This window comes from Staurois parvus, unplaced genomic scaffold, assembly GCF_062004578.1.
Source record: "Staurois parvus isolate SC_StPar_1 unplaced genomic scaffold, SC_StPar_1.0 ptg002296l, whole genome shotgun sequence".
Taxonomy (NCBI): Eukaryota; Metazoa; Chordata; class Amphibia; order Anura; family Ranidae; genus Staurois; species Staurois parvus.
Window position 1 is genome coordinate 31,237 of NW_028320092.1, and position 24,605 is coordinate 55,841.

Genomic DNA, 24,605 nt, shown 5'->3' on the forward strand with positions numbered 1-24,605 from the left:
CGACTGAGCTCAGCGATGTGCGAACTTGGCGCTCTATTTCACATTTCAGTGTTTTTGGTTTGATTATATTATTGAATTAAATTTATTATATTGTTTTTTCTGATTCTTAAATTATAATTTATGATTTCGGGTTTCAAATTTTATCCTCCCCGGGATGTTTACTAGACTCTTGTTCGGACAGATTTCAGTGAGTTATTCCTAAAAATTACAGGCCTACAATAAAAAAAAATATATATTTCCATGCAAAAAAATGTACCGCTTTGAGCACAGAAATACTGACATAAATCAGACCGCTAGGGAGGCTACTTTTGCAGGTATTAAAAGGGATGCTAGCATGGCGGTACTACAAGCAGTGGTGTGTCCTGTTTCAGATAGGCGGAGCACGTTGCGGGCCAGTCCAGAGACCATTAATCAAGATGGCAGACAACAGTGTCAGTGCATGCATGGAACGGTGTGTGGTGATGACATTTCTTGTGAATAAAGGCGTAAAACCCCCGGAGATCTACAAAAGACTTCAAGCACGGTACGGTGATGAGACGCTCAGTCGCAGTAAGACATTTGAATGGTGTAAAACGTTTCAAAGATGGCCGTACATCCATCAGTGACCATCCCGGCCATGATGGTTCCCAGCCCACAGCAGTCATTTCTGTGAACATTCAACGTGCGGAATGCCTGATCCTGGATGATCGACGCATAACCTGTCGTGAAATTGCACAAAAGACAAACCTTTCTGTGGGAACGGTGAACACAGGGATGAGGAAGTGAAGCCGGCTGTCCTAGGATGGTTCAGGCGTACCGACAAATCTTTCTAAGCCGAAGCTTTCTTGGCTTTCCTTAGTTAAACACTGGGATAAGTGTATGGATGTAGCAGGGGAGGATGTCGGAAAATAAATGCAGGTTCGACTCCTTGAAATTTGTTCTTTTATTATATAACCCGAAAATGGGGAATTATTAATGTGCCTCATACCTCATCTGGATTATAGCTCTACCATAGCACAGCCAGAAGGGAAGTACATGTGACTTGTACAAAAACTGTCACTCTTGGGAGCCAACATCGAAGGAAGAGAAGGCTGTCACTCTTGGGGCCATTGTTGGGGAAGGAGGTTGCTGTTACTCTTGAGGCTGAAGTTGGAGAAGGAGCAGAGTGTTTCTCTTGGGGCCAGGGTTAGAGGAAGATTGGGCTGTCCCTCTTGGGGCCATTATTGGAGGAGCAGAGCGTTGCTCTTGGGGCCAGGGTTGGAGGATTGGGCCATTCCTTGTGGGGCCATTATAGGAGTGGAGCAGCGCTCTTGGGGGGTCGGGGTTGGGGGATTGGGTTGTTCCTCTTGGGGCCATTACTGAGGAGCAAAGCTTTATGCTTAGGTCCGGGGTTGGAGGAGCAGAGCATTGCTATTGGGGCTGGGGGCAGAGTAGGAGCAAGACATCCCTCATGTGGCCATTGTTGGACTAGGAATGGAGCATCGTTCTTTGGGCCAGGGTTGGAGGACGATTGGGCCATCCTTCTTGGGGCCATTATTGGAGGAGTGAAGAATCACTCTTGGGGCCAAAGAAGGAGCAAGCTATCCCTCTTGGGGCCATAATTGGAGGACTGTAGCAGCGCTCTTGGGGCCGTGGTCAGAGGAGGAGCAAGCTGTCCCACTTGGGGCCAAAATTGGAGGATGATTAGAGCATCGCTCTTGGGGTCGCAGAAAGAGCAAGCCATTTCTCTTGGGACCAGAACTTGGAGTGGAGTGTCACTCAGGGCCGAAAGAGCAACCTATCCCTCTTGGGGCCACAATTGGAGGAGCATAGCAACACTCTTGGGGCCAGGGTCAGAGGAGGAGCAAGCTGTCCCACTTGGGGCCAAAATTGGAGTAGAGCATCGCTCTTGGGTTCGGATAAAGAACAAGCCATCCTTCTTGGAGCCATAACTGGAGGAGTGGAGTGTCACTTTGGGGCTGAGGTCAGAAGGGGAGCAAGACGTCCATCTTGGAGCCATTGTTAGAGGAGGGCAGTATTGCTCTTGAGGCTGGGGTCAGAGGAGGAGCAATCTGTCCCTGCTGAGGCCAAAATTGGAGGAGGAGTGGAGCATTGCTCATGGGGTCAAAGTCCCATAAGGAGCAAGCTGTCCCTCCTGGGGCTATTGTTGGAGGTGTAGAGCGTTATTCTTGAGGCTGGGGTCGGAGAATGAGCAAGCTGTTCCTTTTGGGGCCATAACTGGAGGAGGAGGAGTGGCATATCTCTCTTGGGGCCAGGGTCGGAGGGGAAGCAAGACCCCCTTGGAACCATTGTTGGAGGAGGAGTAGATCATCATTCATGGAGCAAGCTTCAGTGGAGGAGCACTCAATAGTTGGGAGTTTAGATAATACAGACGTTAAACATTCTTTATATGTCCTGTAGTTGGGATCTCAAATAGTTTGAGTTGGGGGCCGTACTTTGTAGAGGCGACATGATGTGGCAGTGCAGCTTTTCACATATTTGGCAAACGTGGACAACAAAAACCTGATTTCATCCTAGTTCTAGTTCCCGGGGCCTGCTCGTCACACAAGGTTTCTGTATGCTCTACCATACTTTAACTACTACAGACTGATCTGAACCAAAGCCAGGCCCACCCCATGGAGGATGTCTCAGGGCAGTGTTTGATGGGACAATGGGAACAAGTTACAATTTCTGTCAGACAAATTATTACTATCCATCACCCCAAAGAGATTTTTTTTCCCCCTCACTTCCTGTCCCTGTAACACCCGTAGAAGAATGAAGAGAGGGAGTGGTTGTCAAAAGGACAGAAAGGCACAGATAGCAGTAAAAATTATTCCTAGCACCAATCCCTCCCCAATGTATGCTGCCATGGATTAGCACCAGGAAAGGAAAATTTTGGTAGGTATTTGATACAATTTTCCATTTTTCAGACTAACCCTTCTGCATTGTGTTTTTGCCCATGTCTGCCTTGGCGGTACACTATATTGCCAAAAGTATTGTCCCCGCCCTCCAAATCATTGGCTTCAGATTTTCCAATCCCCTCCATGGACACAGGTGTATACAATCAAGCCCCTAGGCATGCAGACTGCTTCTACAAACATTGGTGAAAGAATGGGTCGCTCTCAGGAGCTCAGTGACTCCAAGCGTGGTCCCGTGATAGGTGGCCACCTGGGCAATAAGTCCATCTGTGACATTTCCTGACTACTAAATATTCCACACTCAACTGTTAGTGGGATTATAACAAAGTGGAAGAAACTGGGAACAACAGCAACTCAGCCACCAAGTGGTAGGCCACGTCACATGACAGAGCGGGGTTAGCGCATGCTGAAGCGCACAGTGCGCAGAAGTCGCCAACTGTCTGCAGTCAATAGCTAAAGACCTCCAAACTTGGTGTGGCCTTCATATGAGCCCAACAACAGTGCGTAGAGAGCGTCATGGAATAGGTTTCCATGGCCGAGCAGTTGCATCCAAGCCTTCCATCACCAAGTGCAATGCAAAGCGTCAGATGCCGTGGTGTAAAGCACGCCGCCACTGGACTCCAGAGCAGTGGAAACATGTTCTCTGGAGTGGCGAATCACACTTGTCTGGCAATCCGATGGACGTGCCTGGGCTTGGCAGTTACCAGGGGAACGGTACTTGCCTGACTGCATTGTGCCAAGTGTAAAGTTTGGTGGTGGTGGGGGGGTTGTTTTTCAGGGGATGGGCTTGGCCCCTTATGTCCAGTGAAGGGAACTCTTACGATGTCAGCATACCAAGACATTTTGGACAATTTCATGCTCCCAACTTTGTGGGAAGAGTTTGGGGGTGGCCCCTTCCTGTTCCAACATGACTGCCCACCAGTGCACAAAGCAAGGTCCATAAAGACATGGAGCCAGTTTGGGGTGGAGGAACTTGACTGACCTCAAACCCATAGAACACCTTTGGGATGAATTTGAGCGGAGACTGCGAGCCAGGCCTCCTCCCCCGACATCAGTGCCTGATCTGACAAATGTGCTTCTGGAAGAATGGTCCAACCTTCCCATAGACACCCTCCTAAACCTTGTGGACGGCCTTCCCAGAAGAGTTGAAGCTGTTATAGCTGCAAAGGGCGGGGCCAACTCAATATTGAACCCTACGGACTAAGACTGGGAGGCCATTAAAGTTCACGTGCGTGGAAAGGGTGGGGCCAACTCAATATTGAACCCTACAGACTAAGACTGGGAGGCCATTAAAGTTGACGTGCGTGGAAAGGGCGGGGCCAACTCAATATTGAACCCTACAGACTAAGACTGGGAGGTCATTAAAGTTCACGTGCGTGGGAAGGCAGGCGGAACAATACTGTTGGCAATATAGTGTATGTCCAATCACTTCCTGTCCTGGCGAGAGGGGAGGGGAAAGATCCCAATAGGAACACAAGTGGCACTAAAAACCTAGAGGCTCAACCTAAAATGAAACAAAAAGCTTCAGTTGGAAGGTGGACTTTAATTTCCGGAAAGTTAAACTAGTCTTACGTTTTTTGGGCAACAACAGGACATGGTGCGATCCTAGGCACAGTCTACCTTTCATATATAAGGAAACGTTGTCACCCCTGCCCCGCACATCCACTCCGATCATCCAATGAGACGGCTCAGCAACAACCTGATGAATAAATTAAGTAATTTCACACAGGAGAAGCTTATTTTGGATATTGTTTAATTAAAAAAAAACAACAACAACAACAAAAAAAAAAAAAAACACACAACAGAAAGCATAACACGTAGAAACCGTAGGAACACGATCGGTAACATGGATAATATCACAATACTCGCCGTGTATCAGACACGCCCGTCCGCGGTTGGATACTAATAAAAAGCAATATATGTCCGCAGTCTAACAGCAGGGCAAGGGGAGGGGGTCGGAATCAAGGGATTCATGTACATCTGTGCGCACCCCCCCCAGGATAAAACATGCGGTCTTGCAGGTACTAATCTGACCTCACCCACAGGGGGGTGTCCCTCCTTATTACTGCAGATATGTACCACTCAACCACCAAGTGCAAACACTGTGTAAGCTTTTAAAGGAGAACACCACCCAACTGCTTATGGTTTGGGCAGAGTGGGGACCTCCTGCAGGTCTTTAATGATGTCTGTGACCCCGCTGGGGAGATTTCCTTTTGCTTCCTGTTTCAGTACTACCACACCCTTACTGCAAGGAACCTGAAGCAGCATGACCACAGTCTCTGGTAGGCAAGATCGCTGCAGACACCAGCAAACCATTTTCTCTTCTACCTGCACCACCAATGAGACCTGGAATAGAGTCCTCCAGGGCCCTGTGATGATGTCACCCCACCCAGAAATGACACCCCACTTCTTGTGGTTAAGCAGTGCAGAACATGTAAGTCCTGCCTCTGCAACCAGGAAGAATGCTCCTCCCTCAACACCACATCCTGGCACTGACACAGCAGCGCATAACGTTCCACCATGCATTGCCAGGACCATTGAGAGAGGTCAGCAGCACAGGTCATGGCCTTCGCTAGGCACTGAAGACAGAGAAGCTTCAGGGCAGGCACAGCAACGAGATGTAACAGGACAACCCAGGGACTAGCTCTCCACCACTGGGTCCATAGGCAACACGTCTCCTCCATGAGGAGGAAACACTAAAACCGAGGGGAGGACCTCTTATTAACCTTTGACCTGACAGGTTCCATAGGCAACATGGCTCCTCCATACAGAGGAAACACTAAAACCAAGGAGAGAGCCTGAAGGTCCTCATTTTAACCGTTGGCCTGGCAGGTTCCATAGGCAACACGTCTCCTCCATACAGAGGAAACACTAAAACCAAGGAGAGAGCCTGAATATCATTTTAACCGTTGGCCTGGCAGGTTCCATAGGCAACACATCTCCTCCATACAGAGGAAACACTAAAACCAAGGAGAGAGCCTGAAGGTCCTCATTTTAACTGTTGGCCTGGCAGGTTCCATAGACAACACGTCTCCTCCATACAGAAGAAACACTAAAACCAAGGAGAGAGACTGAAGGTCCTCATTTTAACCTTTGGCCTGGCATGTTCCATGGGCAACACATCTCCTCCATACAGAGGAAACACTAAAACCTGAATGTCCTCATTTTAACTGTTGGCCTGGCAGGTTCCATAGGCAACACTTCTCCATACGAAGGAAACACTAAAACTGAGCATAGGGCCTGAAGGACCTCATCTTAATCTTTCACCTGGCAACGCGTTTTCTAACCTGTTGGGAGCTCTGTCTCCTGGGCTGTCCTGGAAGATGACTGAGGAGGGAAAAAAAAAAGCATAAAACTTCCTTAGTGGGGGGCACAGGCAGCAATATAAACCCGACAAAAAGTTCTAACTTACCCCAATCCATTCAAAAGAATAAAGGAAGTATTGTCTTTTGGGGCTGTTCAGGCATCAACAGCCCTCAGCTCACAATTATCCAGAGGAGGTCTGTGTTGCCATCTGAGCCCTCATCTGAAACCACGGTTGTTGGGGAAAGGCGTAGGCATGTATTCTGTTTTGTATCTACAACACCTCCACCTATAACCACCAATTCAGCTCAATTGCTTTCAGATAAGGACTCAGACCTCACACAGCCCTCATTTGCTCCTGGAAAAACACTGCTAAAGCATCTGGGCTCATTCACAATGGTGGCCGCCCATAGACCTCGCAATCTCATCACACTGGCATCAGCAATACGGTACTGGGAATCAGCAGGATTGCCTAACAAAGGAATAATAATAATGACGACACTTCTCACATTGCAGAATAAAATGACAATAAGCTGGCTGTGACATACAAGTGCTGGATATGGCTTTTCATACGGCGCAGGACTTGCATGTATTGTACCTGCTCCAGGCTCATACGGAAATACACAGAACTGATATAAGTGGCATCGAATATCTCCCACCCTCTTATAATGCCTCCATCGAGCAGACCCGTCATTTCTTTGTACACAATTTTCATACACAGGTATCAGTACTGCTCACCCCGAACTGAACACAGTTCTACCTGCTGTAATGACAATACAAATGATGCCTAAAAGTAATATAAAGAACTCCACCATAATAGAGCGCCTGTTGTCCACAATGATCGGTACTGCCCCCTTCAGGTGCACTAGGACTAAAACAAATACTGCAGCGAGGACAGCAGGATCTTTGCACAAGGCTTGGTAACCTTTTACTCTCAAGTGCCAAGGAACTACAGCTCCCAGCATGCTATAACACAGCCATTCTCAACCAGGGTTCCTCCAGAGGGGTCCCTTGAGGATTGGCAGATTGACCTTTAACGTGATGGTGTCTGCATAGTTCTGAGGCCAACACTACCTAGCAGTGGGAAGAATGTCCCTTACATTGGCGATCAGTGGGAAGAATGTCCCTTACATTGGCGGTCAGTGGGAAGAATGTCCCTCACATTGGCGATCAGTGGGAAGAATGTCCCTCACATTGGCGGTCAGTGGGAAGAATGTCCCTCACATTGGCGGTCAGTGGGAAGAATGGCCCTCACATTGGCGGTCAGTGGGAAGAATGGCCCTCACATTGGCGGTCAGTGGGAAGAATGGCCCTCACATTGGCGGTCAGTGGGAAGAATGGCCCTCACATTGGCGGTCAGTGGGAAAAATGGCCCTCACATTGGCGGTCAGTGGGAAGAATGGCCCTCACATTGGCGGTCAGTGGGAAGAATGGCCCTCACATTGGCGGTCAGTGGGAAGAATGGCCCTCACATTGGCGGTCAGTGGGAAGAATGGCCCTCACATTGGCGGTCAGTGGGAAGAATGGCCCTCACATTGGCGGTCAGTGGGAAGAATGTCCCTTACATTGGCGGTCAGTGGGAAGAATGTTCCTTACATTGGAGGTCAGTGGGAAGAATGTTCCTTACATTGGAGGTCAGTGGGAAGAATGTCCCTTACATTGGGGGTCAGTGGGAAGAATGTCCCTTACATTGGTGATCAGTGGGAAGAATGCCCCTTACATTGGTGGTCAGTGGGAAGAATGCCCCTTACATTGGTGGTCAGTGGGAAGAATGCCCCTTACATTGGTGGTCAGTGGGAAGAATGCCCCTTACATTGGTGGTCAGTGGGAAGAATGCCCCTTACATTGGTGGTCAGTGGGAAGAATGCCCCTTACATTGGTGGTCAGTGGGAAGAATGCCCCTTACATTGGTGGTCAGCGGGAAGAATGCCCCTTACATTGGTGGTCAGTGGGAAGAATGTTCCCCTTACTTTAGTGGTCATTGCAACGAATGTCCTTTACATTGGTGGTCAGTGAGAAGAATGCTCCTTACATGGGGGGTCAGTGGGAAGAACGCTCCTTACATTGGGGGTCAGTGGGAAGAACGCTCCTTACATTGGGGTCAGTGGGAAGAATGTCCCTTACATTGGTGGTCTTTGGGAAGAATGCTCCCTACACTGGTGGTCAGTGGGAAGAATGTCCTTTACATTGGCGGTCAGTGGGAAGAATGCTCCCTACATTGGTTGTCAGTAGGAAGAATGCTCCCTACACTGGTGGTCAATGGGAAGAATGTCGCTTAAATGGGGGGGTCAGTGGGAAGAACGCTCCTTACATTGGTGGCCAGTGGAAAGAGTGTCCCTACAATGGCGGTGATCAGTGAGAAGAATTTTTCTCTTACTTTAGTGATCGGCAGGAAGAATGCTCCTTACATTGCTGGTCAGTGGGAAGAATGCCCCCCTTACCACCAATGTAAGTGGAATTCTTCCCACTGACCAATACCCTTGTAGGGACATTTTTCCACCAACCTGGCAATGTAAGGACCATTCTTTCCACTGACCACCAACATAAGGGGCATTCTTCCCACTGACCACCAATGTAAGGGGCATTCTTCCCACTGACCCCCAATGTAAGGGACATTCTTCCCACTGACCACCAATGTAAGGGACATTCTTCCCACTGATCACAAATGTAAGGGACATTCTTCCCACTGACCCCCAATGTAAGGGACATTCTTCCCACTGACCAACAATGTAAGGGACATTCTTCCCACTGGCCACCAATGGAAGGGGCATTCTTCCCACTGGCCACCAATGGAAGGGGCATTCTTACTGCCAACCGCCATGATAAGGGGCATATGTTTCATCCATTTATGGTTTTACATATAACCAACCAATCTTGCCAATGTACCATAAGCTACAGATAAAAAGTTTAGTGGGGGTTTCCGAATGAGAAGATTTCAAGGCTCCCCCTCTGGGGTAAAAAGGTTGAGAAAGGCTGCTCTAGCAGGTCATGCTGGAACCCTGGATCTCTTTGAATCCGGTGGATCGCTCTTTGCCCAGTGACTTCAATGCCCCCAAACCCCAAAAACTAAACATGCTAATAAAGGGAAAAAAAAAAAAAAAAAAAAGATGAACATGATCTCCAAATCAGCGCGAGGGAGACGTGTCCGGCTCATCGTCTACAGCATTGAGTGGCGCTGTGACTATGTAACAGTTGCTACTGGCAATGATCCTCAGACACAGCATCCCCGGAGGAGACCCAACAGCACCAGCTGGAGGAACAACAAACCAGAATGCCCAGCAAACCCCTCCCCTCCTCCTTCTCTAGAACGAGACACACAGGCGCCATTTCCCTTTGGTTCGAATGTGAGGAGTTGGCCAGTTCCACACATGAAACATTTACTGAACATAAAATGATTGACAACAATGAGCTCAGGTTGTTACTTTTCATCCGAGAGCAGCACTGAATTTCCCTACACGCCATTGCTTTGACCTGTCACAGAACAAAATGCCTGTGTGAGAAGCCTTGAGACGGAAGCCAATAATGGCCTGGCTCCTGCTACAAGTTTTACAGTACATGTCACCCACACGGGGAAGGGGGCGCGCGTGCGACCTTGAGGCAGTGACATCACTTACGGCTTTGGAATCCGAGTGTCAGCTTCCTTTTGAGGCTTCTCACACACATTTTGTTTTCGGATAACCTGTGAAATATCAGTTTATATGGCCCGCGGCATAAACGTCACGATACCGGATGGCTCCTGAACTCTGAAAAACAAGTGCAGACAAAATGTTCAGCTTTTGCGACAGATCCCTTTAACTGACCGGGAGCCAACGTCTTCCTGAGAACACAGGCCGCAGGAGGCGGAGTCACCAATCTGAGACCAGCCAACCCCTTCGACAGGATGTACTTAAAACCGGACGGAGCTCCCGGAGCATCAGCAGACTATCGTCCCGTGCTTCATCTTCCTTAGGAAGAATTGTGGTTCAAACCAACACGTAGATGTCCCCGTGGCCGAGCCAAGTTTCAGCCAATCGCAAAAGCGCAATGTCGGCGATTAAAACCCAGATTCAGCGTCCTGGAGGCCGGGTCCGCTTTAAGGCTTCCCTAAAGTGGTGACATTGTAAAATCAGAAACAACACACAAAAGAAAATCGTTTGCTTTGATTATACAGAACGGGGTGGGGGTGGGGGGGAGGACCCGCGATACGCGGTGCAGCGCCCCCTTCCTGTCCGTAGCAGCAGAACACAAAACACAGGTTTGAGGTTGAAGTGCAGATTTTGGCTTTTTTTTTTTTTTTTTTTTTATATCAATTGTGTGATTCTCGAGACACCTCAGAAATAATAATAATAATAAAAAAATAATAATAAAGCTTATTCATGACAAAGACGCAGACGAAACGTCTGGAACATGCATGCTACATCGTGTACCTCCACCCGCTAGCTACATCATGCGCTCGAAGGCTGGTCGGCAACCATGTTTATCATGAATACACCAAAGGGGTGGTGCCAATCATAAGCTCCGCCCTGTGCGTTGTAAACCATAAAAGGTGTCTGATGGTGAAAAAAAAAAAAAAAAAAAGTGTTTAACCCCCGTCCATTCTGAATAGGGGAGCTGGGGGGGGGGGGGGGAAATTGCACGCAGACAAGCGGGAATAATATAGCTCTAATATATAGATTTTATCTGATATATATATATAGGAGTGTCTTTATAGATGTATATTTATATAGGAATATAAATATATACATTTCTGTCATTGTGGAATGAGGCCACAAATAGAGGATGTCTCTCAGATAATGGGGGGGAGGGGAGAACACCCAAAATTAATACGCAGCACCCCCCCCCCACTCTCTGCGCATCGTCAGAGCTACAGCATGTCAGAAGTGATGTCACTTCCTGTCGAGAACCGCCGGCTGCCCAACTGGCAAAACACTTCAAGGACCACCGGCTGTCCGCTGGTTCAGTTCTGGAAACGAAGGCAAAAACAAAAAAGGAATTTTAATTTCTCTATATTTGTGTGTTGGTAAAAACACAAAGAGTTCGTGGCGAGCTCCGGCATGCGGCGCCCGCAGGCTTCCCCTCTTCCGCGGTTACAAGGGTTCCCAAGTTTTGTTTGGCCGAAACCAAAAATGGATGCCAAAAGGGATGCTGTTCAGCGCGGAATGTCACCCGCGTGGTTTGGTGTGGAACATACGGAGGGTGGACAGGCCGTTCTGCATGGAGCTTCTTCTGGTCACTAGTGATAGGAGTGCCGAGACTTCTTCCCGCTACTGGTTGTCGTCTCGGATGAGCTCCAGAATACTGATCAGGCTTCGCAGGCCCAGGACGTAACCTTTGTCCGGCCCGTCGTGCACTTTCGGGTCGTCGCGGAAGCCCTTGAAGGTGCTATGGGCGAAGTCTATCATTCTGACATCTACGTTGGGTGGTGGCTCCAGGGAGAGCGGATCGGCGCTCCTGGGGTGATCTATGCCGTCGTAGATGATCAGGAGGGAGCTGGAATAGAACCGATAGGACGCCTGCATTTCCAGGACGGAGATCAATCGCTGCAGTTTGCTCAGGATGGGCTCAAACAGGTCCACGCGAAGCTGATTGCCGTTGTGAAGATATTGGTAGAGCGCTTGTCTGAAGCCCTCAGCACTGAGGCCCCGGCCATAGTACTTGTTCAGGCACAGGTAATGTCCTGTGTTCATCTGGAAGACCTGAGGAAAGAACAAAGGACAAATGAGAACAAGGCCTGAATACAAAGTCAGAAATCGATCAGGATGTGTACATGTCAATATTCACCTTCCTGCACTAATATATATATATATATATATATATATATATATATATATATATATATATATATATATATATATATAGAGATAGGTCATATTTTACCAGATCAGAACCCTGAAACTGGGAGCAGCACAAACAGTCCTCAGAAACGTCCATAACTGAAGCTCCAAATAAGGAGGACATCCTGCCCAAGACCATCACTTCTCCCTTAATACGAGAGATGACATCACTGCTCCCCAATTATGAGGGAAGACATTGCTGTTTCTCCAATATGAGGGATGACATCACTGCTGCCTAAATATGAGAGGGTGGCTTAACTGCTCCCCAAAAATGAAAGGGTGGGGAGAGACATTTCTATGCTTCACAAATGTATGGGATGAGATCACTGGTCCTTTAGTATGAGAAAAGAACTGCACTGCTGCTTAATGAATTACTGCTCCCCAAATATGAGGGATGACAATTCTACCCCCAAACTATGAGGGGTAATATCCCTGCTCCCCAATCATTAAAGGTGACATCTATGCTCTCCGATTATGAGAGATGACATCACTGGTCCCCAATTATGAGGGATGACATTGCTGTTTCTCCAATATGAGGGGTGACATCACTGCTCCCCAAATAGGAAGGGGTGACATCACTGCTCCCCAAATAGGATGGGGTGACATCACTGCTCCCCAAATAGGAAGGAGTGACATCACTGCTCCTCAAATAGGATGGGGTGACATCACTGCTCCCCAAATAGGAAGGGGTGGCATCACTGCTCCTCAAATAGGAAGGGGTGACATCACTGTTCCCCAAATAGGAAGGGGTGACATCACTGCTCCTCAAATAGGAAGGGGTGACATCACTGCTCCTCAAATAGGAAGGGGTGACATCACTGCTCCCCAAATAGGAAGGGGTGACATCACTGTTCCCCAAATAGGAAGGGGTGACATCACTGCTCCTCAAATAAGAAGGGGTGACATCACTGCTCCCCAAATAGGAAGGGGTGACATCACTGTTCCCCAAATAGGAAGGGGTGACATCTCTGCTGCTAGTAAACTGGCAATCCAACATTTTGATGTGTCTGCCATTGCACAGAAATGTCTCCTCTGCTCACAGAACAGATTCATATTTCCCTCTTTATAAGCAACACAGCCACTTCTTACAGACAGCAGAAGCCCCGTCATCGTCTGAAAGAGATCGACTTCTTCAACATGACTGACAGCAGAGTGCAGCACAACGATCACCATGCCACAGCGACTACAGGAGGGCAGCACAACGATCTGCATGCCCCAGCGACTACGGGAGGGCAGCACAGCGATCTGCATCCCACAGCGACTACGGGAGGGCAGCACAACGATCTGCATCCCACAGCGACTACGGGAGGGCAGCACAACGATCTGCATGCCACAGCGACTACAGGAGGGCAGCACAGCGATCTGCATCCCACAGCGACTACGGGAGGGCAGCACAACGATCTGCATGCCACAGCGACTACGGGAGGGCAGCACAACGATCTGCATGCCACAGCGACTACGGGAGGGCAGCACAACGATCTGCATGCCACAGCGACTACGGGAGGGCAGCACAACGATCTGCATGCCCCAGCGACTACGGGAGGGCAGCACAACGATCTGCATGCCACAGCGACTACGGGAGGGCAGCACAACGATCTGCATGCCACAGCGACTACGGGAGGGCAGCACAACGATCTGCATGCCACAGCGACTACGGGAGGGCAGCACAACGATCTGCAACCCACAGCGACTACGGGAGGGCAGCACAACGATCTGCATGTCACAGCGACTACGGGAGGGCAGCACAACGATCTGCATGCCACAGCAACTACATTCATTTCAGCCTTTAGAAATGGGCCCCATTGCCTGTCCCTACTTGCACCTCCATTGCATTTTGTTACACAATGAAGCGGCGGTCCGTGCGTTTACCTGCATGCCGCACACTCTCACGCCCAGCGTGGCAGACGTGCTCTGTTCACACTTCATCATCTGCCTGGCCGCCTTCTCCTCCGAGGCGTCGTCGCCGTGCTGCCGCGTTCCCATCTTCAAGTCCAGCACGCACGGGAACTTAAAGTGGTGCACGACGTTCTCGAGAAGCAGGAATTCTGGGAGCGCAGAGTTAAGTTATCACAACAAAAAATGACGGAGCGTTACCAGCGCTGCAAGAGAGGAGCGAGGACGCCACACGGGGAAGGATACTGTACAGCTTGCGCTCCTTCGATTCTGAGCGCATGCGGTTGAGTTGCTGCTTGTGACAGCGCAGGCTCCAGGGGTTGTAGCTGATCCGCTCTGAGCTGAGCCCGCTATTGCCATCCAGCATCTGGAAGGGGACGTCTGATTGGTTCATCAGCTCTAGCTTGGGGCTTTTCATCTCAGGGACGCTGCGGAGAATTAGGACAAGTCATTCAAGGGAAAAAAAAAAAAAAAAACCCTACAACTTCTACTGACGGCCACACGAAAAATATGAATCTGCGATAGACACAGAGATAAAATATTATTTAACCCTTTTACGGCAGCTGGAGCCAATCCTGACATTTCTTTCAAACACATGAAAAAAAAAATCAGTACTATTTTGCTAAAAAAATAAATGACCTACACATTTTATATTGTTTTATGCAGAGAGCCTAGAGAATAAAATCTCTCTCTCTCTCTCTCTCTCTCTCTCTCTCTCTCTCTCTCTCTCTCTCTCTCTCTCTCTCTCTCTCTCTCTCTCTCTCTCTCTCTCTCTCTCTATATATATATATATATATATATATATATCGCATGATATTTGTGCAACGATTTATGAAATGCAAATTTCCAAGAAAAATAATAATTCATAAATGTTACACAAACACAATACAATATTCAATTGTTTGATAAAAGATAAGATGATATTACACCGAGTAAATAGATACCCAACATGTCACGTTTCAAAACTGCGTATGCTGTTAGAACGGCGCCAAAACGACAGTACCTAAAAATCTCCATAGGCGACACTTTAACCTCTTCCTCGCTGCCCTATAGCAGAAATACTGCTACAGGGCGGCACGGGTGCGCAAAATCACATATTATATATACATACACACACAGACACATATATAAATATACACGTGATTTTGCATTTCGAGGTAGGGGATGCGCATGCGCCCTACCCATGCCGCCATCCTCGGCCTCGGCTGTCAATCACCAGGTCCCGGCTGCTCAGTGATTCCCTGCCGGCACCCGGTGATCGCCGAGTATTACTGACGTGGGAGAGACCTGTGTATAAAACAACACAGATCTCTCCCGTCAGCTCCTGAACACTCCGTAACACTGCATAGCAGAGCCATACAAAGCAGAATGCTTACAGTGAAGCACACACACAGCCAACATAGTAAAACAGCACACAGGTAACCCTGTGATCACCCCAGATGTTAACCCCTTCCTGCCCAGTGTCAGTGCTTTTTATTAGCACCGATCGCTGTACTGGTGTCACTGGGGATGTCAGTGACACCAAGTCAGTTCCCCCCCAGTGTCAGAATGCCTGCCGCAGTCCTGCTATAAGTCGCTGATCACCGCCATTACTAGTAAAAAAAAAAAAAAAGATAAAACTTTTTTTAAAAATCCCAGTATACCGCCATTTGTAAACGCTATAACTTTCACGTAAACCAATTAATTTACACGTATTGGGATTTTTCTTTTTATAGCAAAGACATGAAGCAGAGTACATTATGACCTAAATTTATGCCGAAATTTGTTTCTTAAATTTTTTTACTGGACATATTTAACCACTTGACCTCCAGAGGATTTACCCCCCTTAATGACCACGCCTCCTTTTGCTACTTGGCGCTGCACTAATTCAACTGATAATTGCGCGGTCATGCAATGCTGCACCCAAACAAAATTTACGTCCTTTTTTTCACACAAATAGAACTTTCTTTCGGTGTAATTTGATCACCTGTGCGCTTTTTATTTTTCACGCTATAAACAAAAAAAGGCCAAAAATTTTGAATAAAAACGATATTTTTTACTTTCAGCTATAAAAAATATATAGTAAACTCAAAGTTGGTTATAAATTTAGGCCAAAATGTATTCTGCTCCATGTTTTTGGTAAAAAAAAATCCCAATAAGTGTATATTGATTGCTTTGTGTGGAAGTTATAGCGTCTACAAACTATGGGATAGATACTGCAATTTACGCCATTTTTCTGCTATACAGCGCTGCGCTAGTTTATCCACTTCCCGACCGGCCGTTGTATATAAACGGCCGGACGGTGGCACTGCAGGGTCGGGTGGCCATCTATAAACGGCCTCCCCGCACCCTGCTTGTGCGCGCTCCCTGGGAGCGCGCAGCACCGCGATCCGGTGCCCACTGTGTCCTCCGGACACAGTGAAACACCGATCGTCGGACGGGACCTCTGTACGAGGTCCCGATCATGTGATCACTGATTAGCCAATTAGTGATCACATGCAAAGTAGTAAGCAAGATGTCACTTCTGACATCATCGCTTACTATGTGTGAAATCTGTGAATGATCACAGAGGTCACATGGTACAAGGCTATTCACAAAAGCCTTGTACCATGTGACAAGCTGTGACCAATCACAGCTCACTCTGTATTTCTCAATGAGTGCAAGAATGCAGCCAGAGAGAAAGAGAAATGATTGCTTTTACATCCTATATGGGTGTAAAAGCAATCAGTGTAAAAAAAAAAAAAAAAAATCTTTATCACCCCTCACAAGTAGTACCATGGTGACACTGTACTGTTAGGGTGACAGTATGTAAAAAAATAAAAATAAAAATAAAAAATAATATAAAAAAATAAAATAAAAATAAAAAAAAAATGTTTAAAAATTATAATTTTTGCTTATAAACTAATTTGGATTTTTTTTTTTTTTACTAAAAAGATAACGGAATACATTTTGGCTAAGATTTATGATGAAATATTATTTATTTGCAAAATTTTATTAAAAAAACACTTTTTTTTTTAATTTTTGGACATTTCATTTACATAGCAAAAAAAATACAAATCCCAGTGGGGAATAAATACCACCAAAATAAAGCTTTATCTATCTAAAAAAAAATGGTAAAAAATTCATTTGGGTACAGTGTTGCATGACCGCGCAATTGTCATTCAAAGTGTGATAGCGCTAAAAGCTGAAAATTGCCCTGGTCAGGAAGGGGGTAAAAGTATCCGGTCTGGAAGTGGTTAACGGACAATTGCGCGGTCATGCAATACGGTACATAAATGAAATTTACATCCTTTTTCCCCCCCCACAAATTGAGCTTTCTTTTGGTGGTATTTGATCGCCTGTGCGGTTTTTATTTTTTGCGCTATAAAAAAAAAAAAGGCTGATAATTTTGAGGAAAAAAAAAAACAATATTTTGGACTTTTTGCAATAAAACATGTCCTGTAAAAAAAATGCAAAAATCAAATTTAGTCATAAATTTCTGCCAAAATGCATTCTGCGACATGTCTTTGCTAAAAAAAAAACCAATAAGTGTAAATTAATTGGTTTACGTGAAAGTTATAGCGTTTACAAATGGCGGGAAAGATACTGGGATTTCTAGGGTTTTTTTTATACTAATAATGGCGGCGATCAGCGAATTATGGCGGGACTGCAGCGGACATTCTGACATTGGGGGGTACTAACTTGGGGTCACTGACATCCCCAAAAACACTAATACAGTGATCAGTGCAAAAAAAAAAAAAAAAACACTGACACTGTACTAATGGCACTGGGGAGGAAGGGGTTAACTTTATTTTGCAGGGAAGGGTTATCTGAGTGAGGGGGAGTGTTTTACTAGGGGGCGGGGTGTGTACTGGGCGGGACAAGGCTGATCGAGAAAGTGAAACTATTCTGTCTCGATCAGCTCATCCTCTAGCTGACAGAGAGGTGACAGACAGCACAGCTACTGCAGCTGTGCTCTCTGTCACCGTTTACCGCCGATCGCCGGGACATAGCCGCTGACGAGCGGCTGTGACCCGGCAACTGACATCTGCTGCGGTGATCCACAGGACAAATAGGGCGGAGACGCCTCGCGCGCGCCCCCTATTTGTTTGCAAAACGTACGTTTTTAAACATCGTTTTGCCTGTGAGTCCCGCCCTGCCGCCGTATATGTACAGTGGCTGGCCGGCATGCGGTTAATAGCAAAAAGTCAAAAATATTGTTTTGGTTTTTTTTTTTCAAAATCGGTCTTTTTTTGTTTATAAACGCATGGGGGAGTTTTCATTTATTTATTTTTTTTGGATCAAGTTCGCTGCTATCACAAAGGATGAACGACATCCCTTGTGTTGACATGGGCTGTAACAGGTCCTCTTTATGGAGAGAATCTGGGGTCTATTATACTCCAGGCCTCTCATCTGTCCCCCAAACATCTGATCATATAGGGATCAGTCTGATCAGATGCGTTCACTTGAAACCGAAGCGGGAAGTGACAAAATTCTCATCGCTTCCGGTTTCTGAAGAACAATGTCAGTTTCCCTTGGTGTACAGAATCAGATCCAATTGGTCGCATCCTTACTGAGTCCTGGTAAAGTTACATTTTTATCTTTTTCTTCATCCTTCTGCTTCCTCTGTGCTGCTTCCCCCAACTTCTGGTCAAGTAATGGACTCATGATCTCATTACTATTCATGCATCAGCATTACGGCGTATGCGTACTCAGGGGCGGACTGACCATTTGAGCACTCGGGCACTGCCCGAAGGCCCGGGGTCAGTAGGGAAACCCATGAATGACCCTGGTACCTTTCATTGTCTTTTTCATATTTTTTTTGGGTGTGGGTGAGGACACAGGGGCCCCATGATCCCCTATTGCCTGGGGGCCCCATGAGTTGTCAGTCCGCCCCTGCGCGTACTCCTTCATTCATAAAATTTGGGATGACAGTGCCTGCATTGGCATGGAAACATTGTTCAGACAACATATATAAGACGCCCCTGCTCCTCCTCCAGGGGAAGTGATTGACAGCGGCTCCCCGACAGCGGTGGTTGCTGGCAATTTCCTGTGGAGGAGGAGGAGCAGAGGTGTCTTGCGTGTGCTATCCTCCCCCGGTTGCGTGTGCATGTTACAGCTCAACCTGCTCCCCCGTCTCAGCATTTCAGCTCCATTTCCTATCAGTGACTAAGAAGCTCAGGTCGCCCTGTTCCCCACTCCCAGCAGGAATTCAACAAATCTTCTTCTTAAGATGAATTTCTTCACAGTACCTGCAGCTACAAAGGTCAATGAGCCCTTGTTTTGAAGAAACAGCGCCTAACACCCAATACAGACACAGATCCTCCCTCCTCATCCTATGAGATGGAAGCCTCTCTGACCTTTCTGAATTCTCTGTGCTCAGAGTTGGGCGCTCTTCTTTGTGGTCCGTGCTGGAAGTGGTGCTGTTAGTGCGGTGCAGGCCACGGCGAGAGTGCTTGCGCCTTGGGTGGTCCCTTTCTGGAAGAAGTTCCTCGTTGTCCACAGTCTCGTTCTCCACGTAGGGGTAGGCAACAAGATTGATGTATCCGTCACTGTCACCTTCAAAGCAGACCGACACAACGCCTGCACAGGAGAGGAGAGGGCACACTGCGTCACACAGCAACCTCAGGAGACAAAGTGTTTATTTCACATATGCAGTGACTTTCTCCAGGCTCAGCTGACCGATCAACTTGCAGAGGCAGAGGAGGGGCGACGCGTGTGCAGTGGCAGAGGAGGGGCGACGCGTGTGCAGTGGCAGAGGAGGGGCGACGCGTGTGCAGTGGCAGAGGAGGGGCGACGCGTGTGCAGTGGCAGAGGAGGGGCGACGCGTGTGCAGTGGCAGAGGAGGGGCGACGCGTGTGCAGTGGCAGAGGAGGGGCGACCCGGGTGCAGAGACAGAGGAGGGGCGACGTGTGAGCAGAGGAAGGGGTGACCCGTGTGCAGAGGAGGGGGCGCGACATGTGTGCAGAGGCAGAGGAGGGGGCGACGTGTGTGCAGAGGCAGAGGAGGGGCGACCCGGGTGCAGAGGCAGAGGAGGGGCGACCCGGGTGCAGAGGCAGAGGAGGGGCGACCCGGGTGCAGAGGCAGAGGAGGGGCAGCCCGGGTGCAGAGGCAGAGGAGGGGTGACCCAAGTGCAGAGGCAGAGGAGGGGCAGCCCAGGTGCATGTGCAGAGGAGAGGCGACGCTTAAGCAGAGGAAGGGGTGACCCGTGTGCAGAGGAAGGGGTGACGTGTGTGCAGAGGCAGAGGAGGGGTGACGTGTGTGCAGAGGCAGAGGAGGGGCGACCCGGGTGCAGAGGCAGAGGAAGGGGTGACCCGTGTGCAGAGGAAGGGGTGACGTGTGTGCAGAGGCAGAGGAGGGGTGACGTGTGTGCAGAGGCAGAGGAGGGGCAACCCGGGTGCAGAGGCAGAGGAAGGGGTGACCCGTGTGCAGAGGAAGGGGTGACGTGTGTGCAGAGGAAGGGGTGACGTGTGTGCAGAGGCAGAGGAGGGGTGACGTGTGTGCAGAGGCAGAGGAGGGGCGACCCGTGTGCAGAGGAAGGGGTGACGTGTGTGCAGAGGCAGAGGAGGGGTGACGTGTGTGCAGAGGCAGAGGAGGGGCGACCCGGGTGCAGAGGCAGAGGAAGGGGTGACGTGTGTGCAGAGGAAGGGGGTGACGTGTGTGCAGAGGAAGGGGTGACGTGTGTGCAGAGGCAGAGGAGGGGCGACCCGGGTGCAGAGGAAGGGGTGACGTGTGTGCAGAGGCAGAGGAAGGGGTGACCCGTGTGCAGAGGAAGGGGTGACGTGTGTGCAGAGGCAGAGGAGGGGTGACGTGTGTGCAGAGGCAGAGGAGGGGCGACCCGGGTGCAGAGGCAGAGGAAGGGGTGACGTGTGTGCAGAGGAAGGGGTGATGTGTGTGCAGAGGAAGGGGTGACGTGTGTGCAGAGGCAGAGGAGGGGCGACCCGGGTGCAGAGGCAGAGGTGGGGCGGCACGGGTGCAGAGGAAGAGGAGTGGATATCAATGCACAGAGACAGGAAGAGGGTAGGAGATCAGAGCACAGAGACTAAATAAATTATAGCAGAGTAAAGTGACAGAGGAGGGATCGGCGTACAGAGACAGAGGAGGGAATCGGCGTACAGAGACAGAGGAGGGATCGGCGTACAGAGACAGAGGAGGGATCGGCGTACAGAGACAGAGGAGGGATCGGTGTACAGAGACAGAGGAGGGATCGGTGTAACATATCAGTACACAGAAAACGATCGTTGCTCACCTTTATATTCGGGTGTGAATTCCTTCATTTCAGGCGGTAGGGATTCGTAGAAGCGCTGCTCCCGAGGAATGAGAGGTTTGCACACTGTGTGGTCGTCATAGCGCATCATACTGCTGTGTCCCCCCACCTGATGGATGAATGGTTCCAGCAGGACCCCCCGGCCCCTGTCGCACACCGCGCTCTTGCCGCACTTCCCCACTTCCATGGTTTGACAAACACACATTGCGTTGCACGCACAGTGCTCGGAGGGGACATGGAGAGGGGTGCAGGGGCCGGGCAGCAGCACTGAGGGGCAGAAGAAGGTGGCTGGCAGTTCCTTCAGGACGGAGTCACTCCTCGGATCTGGAAGAGACGAGACTTCATGGAATAAGCAGAGACGGTGGCAGAGATCTGTCAGTCAATCACCTACATAGACATCCAGATATATTTTAGGAAGGATCCCTGAACCCTATCAGGATACATGGTGCTGACCCCAAACGCCCAATTAACTACAACTGACTCCTTTATTACCCTTCCCTATTATCACTGGATGTCCTCTGGCTCCCCCATTCTAACCCCTGACCCCCAAATGTTTCCCACTCCACTCAGGCATCTAGGATTATAGCAACACAACTAAGCAGACCATCGACATATGTTGCCGCACACAGCAGATGCCGACTATCCAGGTCTCCATTGCCCGAGCTAAGCCATCGGCTCGGGGTCTGTGAACGGACGCGATGGCTCGGGTCTGTGAACGGACGCGATGGCTCGGGTCTGTGAACGGACGCGATGGCTCGCGTCCATTCACAGACCCGAGCCATCGTGACCGTTCACAAGACCCGAGCCATCGCGTCCGTTCACAGACCCGAGCCATCGCGTCCGTTCACAGACCCGAGCCATCGCGTCCGTTCACAGACCCGAGCCATCGCGTCCGTTCACAGACCCGAGCCATCGCGTCCGTTCACAGACCCGAGCCATCGCGTCCGTTCACAGACCCGAGCCATCGCGTCCGTTCACAGACCCGAGCCATCGCGTCCGTTCCCCGACCCGAGCCATCGCGTCCATTCACAGACCAGAGCCATCGCGTCCATTCACAGACCAGAGCCATGGCGTCCATTCCCCGACCCGAGCCATGGCGTCCATTCCCCGACCCGAGCCATCGCGTCCATTCACAGACCCGAGCCATCGCGTCCATTCACAGACCCGAGCCATCGCGTCCATTCACAGACCCGAGCCATCGCGTCCATTCACAGACCCGAGCCATCGCGTCCATTCACAGACCCGAGCCATCGCGTCCATTCACAGACCCGAGCCATCGCGTCCATCCACAGACCCGAGCCATCGCGTCCATCCACAGACCCGAGCCATCGCGTCCATCCACAGACCCGAGCCATCGCGTCCATTCACAGACCCGAGCCATCGCGTCCATTCAAAGCCCGAGCCATCGCGTCCATTCACAGACCCGAGCCATCGCGTCCATTCACAGACCCGAGCCATCGCGTCCATTCACAGACCCGAGCCATCGCGTCCATTTCCCGACCTGAGCCATCGCGTCCATTTCCCGACCTGAGCCATCACATCCATTCGCAGACCTGAGCCATCGCGTCCATTCACAGACCTGAGCCATCACATCCATTCGCAGACCAAAGCCATCACATCCATTGGCAGACCAAAGCCATCACATCCATTCACAGACCAAAGCCATCACATCCATTCACAGACCAAGCCATCACATCCATTCCCCCATCACACATCCCCTGTACCTCTTCCATACGCCCCATGTTCAGAGGAGAAGGCCATGGCGGTCCCTTTCTTGGAAGGGAGACATTGCAAGACTGGCCCAGGTGACCCATCTACTGGCACTGTGATCCTCGGAGTGTGTGAAGGTCGGTTGTGATACATGGAGCGCTCTCTCTCGCTCTCGCTCTCTCTCTCTCTCGCTCTCTCTCTCTCTCTGCACTTTGCAGGCTCTTCCCACTATTAGATTTCATCTTAAATTCTCTAATTGTCCATCAGTGAACCCAGCGAACTGCAAACCCGAAACCTCCGAGCTGGATCAGGTTCTCTTCCCATGCAATGACCCCGTTCTCCTGCCAGATGCTTTACCATGAACCCTGTGAACTCCACCCGACAGCGATCTGCTTTGATCTCCCCAATGAGCGGCATGAGCATTCATATAATCTATTATTACAGAGGATTCTGGGAAGATTTATCACCTGCATATCAATGTGGACGGCCATAACCACACAATGGGAACACGGCCAAACTTCATACAAAACATTTCTAGGATCACAGAGCTACCTGGCTGGTCATAAGAGGCTGCTGGCATGTGGATGGATGGCAGCCAAAGCAAACCTAGGCTTTGTCCATGCAGGGGGAAGAAACGTCTCTTCTTTAACCCGCTACACTTCACGCCCTGCTGCTCCCATTATTCAGGCAACATTCCTTCCCTCCCTCACCGCTCAACTGAGGGGCTGTACTTCCGGGTATGCAGGAGCATTGAATACCATGTGACAGTGCAGGAGCATATGACTCCATGGTACTTCCAGGTATGCAGGAGCATTGAACACCATGTGACAGTGCAGGAGCATACGACTCCATGGTACTTCCAGGTATGCAGGAGCACTGAACACCATGTGACAGTGCAGGAGCATGCGACTCCATGGTACTTCCAGGTATGCAGGAGCATGTGACTCCATGTGACAGTGCAGGAGCATGCGACTCCATGGTACTTACAGGTATGCAGGAGCATTGAACACCATGTGACAGTGCAGGAGCATGCGACTCCATGGTAATTCCAGGTATGCAGGAGCATGTGACTCCATGTGACAGTGCAGGAGCATGTAACTCCATGGTATTTCCAATCAGGCAGGAGGATGAGAACCCATGTAACAATGTATGAGCATTTTACCTCCATGGCACTTCTGGGCATGGAGAAGCACAAGGGAAGAAAAGGAAAGAGGAACATGTGGTTCTGGGGAGGGTGGCTAAAGTCATCATGGAACAACCTATGACAGTGCAGGAGCATGTGACTCCATGGTACTTCCAAGTATGCAGGATGATGCGATTCCATGCAACAATGCAGGAGCATGCCACTCCATGGTACCTCGAAGGATGCAGGAGCATGTGACTCCATGGTACTTCTAGGTATGTAGAAGCAACAAGGGAGAAAAGAGAAGGTGAGCATGTGATTCGGGGGGGGGGGGGGGGGGTGACTAAAGTGTTGAAATGCCATGTGACAGTGCAAAAGCATGCAACTCCATGGTACTTCCAGGTATGCAGGAGCATGGAACACCATGTGACAGTGCAGGAGCATGCGACTCCATGGTACTTCCAGGTATGCAGGAGCACATGACTCCATGTGACAGTGCAGGAGCATACGACTCCATGGTACTTCCAGGTATGCAGGAGCATGTGACTCCATGTGACAGTGCAGGAGCATGTGACTCCATGCATGGAGGCATGCCACAGGAGATGGTCAGAGACTGCAGACATGCTAAGGAGAGGGTCAGAGACTGCAGACATAGTACAGGA

The 24,605-nt window shown here is 49.5% G+C and overlaps 1 protein-coding gene across 1 annotated transcript; it reads right to left on the minus strand.

Moving 5' to 3' along the window:
- Positions 1-4,612: 4,612 nt before the first annotated feature.
- Positions 4,613-21,455, minus strand: IP6K1 (inositol hexakisphosphate kinase 1). Its single transcript, XM_089665686.1, has 5 exons — positions 21,093-21,455; positions 19,204-19,426; positions 14,132-14,313; positions 13,862-14,037; positions 4,613-11,854 (listed from the first exon to the last, which is right to left on the minus strand). Exons 1-5 carry the CDS (start codon positions 21,313-21,315, stop codon positions 11,423-11,425), a joined length of 1,236 nt encoding a protein of 411 aa, XP_089521812.1. The 5' UTR covers positions 21,316-21,455; the 3' UTR covers positions 4,613-11,422.
- Positions 21,456-24,605: the final 3,150 nt, after the last annotated feature.

Coding starts and splice junctions, on each gene's coding strand:
- IP6K1 (XM_089665686.1), bottom strand. CDS start 21,315: ATGTGTGTTTGTCAAACCATGGAAGTGGGGAAGTGCGGCAAGAGCGCG. Junction 14,314..19,203: donor AGCACAGAGAATTCAGAAAG/GTCAGAGAGGCT, acceptor AATTCTCCGCAG/CGTCCCTGAGATGAAAAGCC. Junction 14,038..14,131: donor GAAGGAGCGCAAGCTGTACA/GTATCCTTCCCC, acceptor CTGCGCTCCCAG/AATTCCTGCTTCTCGAGAAC.